General features: G+C 44.8%; 2 protein-coding genes and 1 long non-coding RNA gene across 5 annotated transcripts in view; 1 reads left to right on the top strand and 2 right to left on the bottom strand.

The window, feature by feature from the left end:
* The window catches only part of LOC123965183 (endo-1,4-beta-xylanase B-like), an 11367-nt gene extending 10535 nt beyond the window's left edge, over positions 1 to 832 (bottom strand). For 2 of the 3 annotated variants that reach the window (XM_046041753.1, XM_046041759.1), the window contains exons 1-2: positions 701 to 748; positions 41 to 652 (exon numbers count right to left, since the gene is read on the bottom strand). In XM_046041753.1, the coding sequence (XP_045897709.1) occupies positions 41 to 652; positions 701 to 741 (653 nt within the window). In that variant the 5' untranslated portion in view covers positions 742 to 748. Of the gene's footprint in view, positions 1 to 40; positions 653 to 700 lie in introns of all 3 variants that reach the window. The other variant, XM_046041769.1, reaches the window with a different exon arrangement.
* ccdc103 (coiled-coil domain containing 103) overlaps positions 1 to 2145 on the bottom strand; it is a 12956-nt gene extending 10811 nt beyond the window's left edge. The window contains exons 1-2 of the mRNA XM_046041780.1: positions 1987 to 2145; positions 782 to 933 (exon numbers count right to left, since the gene is read on the bottom strand). Of these exons, the coding sequence (XP_045897736.1) occupies positions 782 to 933 (152 nt within the window). The 5' untranslated portion in view covers positions 1987 to 2145. The remainder of the gene's footprint in view (positions 1 to 781; positions 934 to 1986) is intronic.
* The window catches only part of LOC123965206, a 5543-nt gene continuing 3400 nt past the window's right edge, over positions 672 to 2814 (top strand). Inside the window, exon 1 of the long non-coding RNA XR_006823647.1 lies at positions 672 to 1204. This is a non-coding gene — a long non-coding RNA (uncharacterized LOC123965206). The remainder of the gene's footprint in view (positions 1205 to 2814) is intronic.

Here is a 2814-nt window from a genome sequence, read left to right as displayed (position 1 = left end):
TCCAGGCCCCTGGAAACTATAATAACCCATTGGAAGCCACCTGGAGGTGTTTCCAGGCCCCTGGAAACTATAATAACCCATTGGAAGCCCCCTGGAGGTGTTTCCAGGCCCCTGGAAACTATAATAACCCATTGGAAGCCACCTGGAGGTGTTTCCAGGCCCCTGGAAACTATAATAACCCATTGGAAGCCCCCTGGAGGTGTTTCCAGGCCCCTGGAAACTATAATAACCCATTGGAAGCCACCTGGAGGTGTTTCCAGGCCCCTGGAAACTATAATAACCCATTGGAAGCCCCCTGGAGGTGTTTCCAGGCCCCTGGAAACTATAATAACCCATTGGAAGCCACCTGGAGGTGTTTCCAGGCCCCTGGAAACTATAATAACCCATTGGAAGCCCCCTGGAGGTGTTTCCAGGCCCCTGGAAACTATAATAACCCATTGGAAGCCACCTGGAGGTGTTTCCAGGCCCCTGGAAACTATAATAACCCATTGGAAGCCCCCTGGAGGTGTTTCCAGGCCCCTGGAAACTATAATAACCCATTGGAAGCCACCTGGAGGTGTTTCCAGGCCCCTGGAAACTATAATAACCCATTGGAAGCCCCCTGGAGGTGTTTCCAGGCCCCTGGAAACTATAATAACCCATTGGAAGCCACCTGCAGAGTTCAGGCCCCTGGAAACTATAATAACCCATTGGAAGCCCCCTGGAGGTGTTTCCAGGCCCCTGGAAACTATAATAACCCATTGGAAGCCACCTGGAGGTGTTTCCAGGCCCCTGGAGTTACCTGAACTCTGTGTAGGAACAGCCTCTCTGGCTGATGGCTCTCAGCTTGGCCTCGTTCTCTCTCTTGTACTTCTGCTCGGACTCGATCGCCCCCTGCAGCTCTCTCTCCAGCGCAGAGAAATCGATGACATCACGCTCTGACCTCGCCATCATCTGGTGATGTCACACAGGTACAGGTGAGTTTAAAGAAACAGGCTTCTGATCAGCTTGTTGAAAAGCTGATCACATGATCTGTTACAGCTGATTACATCACTCTTTCAAAGTACTACAATACCTGTACTTTAAAGATACTTCGCTCAAATACTGCAGTAACTACACTTTGTGTTTATTTAAAATCAGGTCCTCGTCGGTTTTGGAATCACCTTGAAAATAAGACGATGCATCTCAAGGGGGTTTACACTGAAATACAGTAATACTTTTTCAGGTACTTGTACTTGACTTGAGTATTTTCATTTTATGTATACTTCTACTGCAGTACATCTCAGAGGGAAATACAACATTTATGTAATGTTCTGTCTGTTTATGAAGAACTATTTTATTATCTTATTATTATACACATTTAATCATCTGTTAAGTTTTTGAACTACTGACTTTCTTTTTGTTACACAAACATGTATTTTGTACGAAAACTTCAGTTTCTTTGCAGATTAATAACACAAAATATGATAAACTAATAAAGTTTGTTTTGTTACAGTTTCATATTAAAATTAGCTAAATATTTAGTATTCTCCAGCGGGCTGGGACTTTTACTAATGGTGCTTTAAGAACTGATACTGTGAGTGCTGATGCTAATATTTTAGTACTTTACCGCGTAACAGAGTATTTGTACCCTGTAGTATTGGTACTTAAGTATAATAGATTAAAGTACTGCTGATTATGCCTGAACATTAACAGACAGGCTGGTCACTGAACGCAGCTCGGTGGCTAACGTTAGCTCGGTGGCTAACGTTAGCTCCGGAGCTAAAGCTGCTGCTGTTTCCCGTTATTATTAGCGTTAGCTCCCAGGCTAGCAGCGTTAGCTCCCAGGCTAGCAGCGTTAGCTCCCAGGCTAGCAGCGTTAGCTCCCAGGCTAGCAGCGTTAGCTCCCAGGCTAGCAGCGTTAGCTCCCAGACTAGCAGCGTTAGCTCCCAGACTAGCAGCGTTAGCTCCCAGACTAGCAGCAGCTGCGCGGACAGGTGGACCAGGTGGAACAGGTGGACAGTTTACCTGAAGTAGCTCTGACTCCTCGCGCTGTCGGTCTCGTGGTGTGTTCAGGTGTTTTCAGGATGCTCGCGGGTCAGAAACTAACAACAACAAACCGTCTCCCTGACGACGGGCTGCCGGACCGCGCCTGCGCAGTAACCGCGGGACCAATTGGATGCAAAACAATTTAATAATAAAATATTGGTCCGAATTTAAGATGAGTTTCTTTTTCATCAATATGTCTGAAAAAGTATCCTCGATTCTCACGCGTCCTGGAAAACCTGGTAACCCTGGAAAAGAGGTTTCAGTTTCCAGTCAAAGCACATGGAAACTGACAGAAAAAGTAAACTGTCCTGGAATTTAATGGTTTGATATGGTATGAGATAGTGTGATGAACTGATTTATCCCACAGCTCGTTTTAATGTCCTCTTCCTGTGATGCATTCTTTAAAACACCAATTAACTTTTGAATTAATTAATGAATTATTAATTAAAGTTATTATTTGCACACCCATTAAGTAGTCCTAGTTTGGACCGTATTACACTTACATATCAATACGCCAAATTCATTGTGATGTTTAAATAAAGCGTGACGTTGTGACAGTGCAGAGAGCAACATGTCTGAAAGAGGTTTTTGTGACACTGCACCTGAGCTCAGGACCAAAAGAAACTAACAAACCAACAATGGCAATAAGAAAGGTTAGAGCCTCAGACTTCCACAGAGAGGAACATATCAGTGTATGACGTGATCCCTGTCTGTCATACCAGCTAGACCATCGCTGAAAATGTCCTGGAAAATGACCCTGAGTGGGACGCTGGGAGAGACGACGCATTAAAAGGTGGTCTAAAGCTG

Source organism: Micropterus dolomieu, linkage group LG02, assembly GCF_021292245.1.
Source record: "Micropterus dolomieu isolate WLL.071019.BEF.003 ecotype Adirondacks linkage group LG02, ASM2129224v1, whole genome shotgun sequence".
NCBI lineage: Eukaryota > Metazoa > Chordata > Actinopteri > Centrarchiformes > Centrarchidae > Micropterus > Micropterus dolomieu.
The sequence above is the reverse complement of the archived record's forward strand: the minus strand, read 5'-3'. Positions and strand labels throughout refer to the sequence as shown.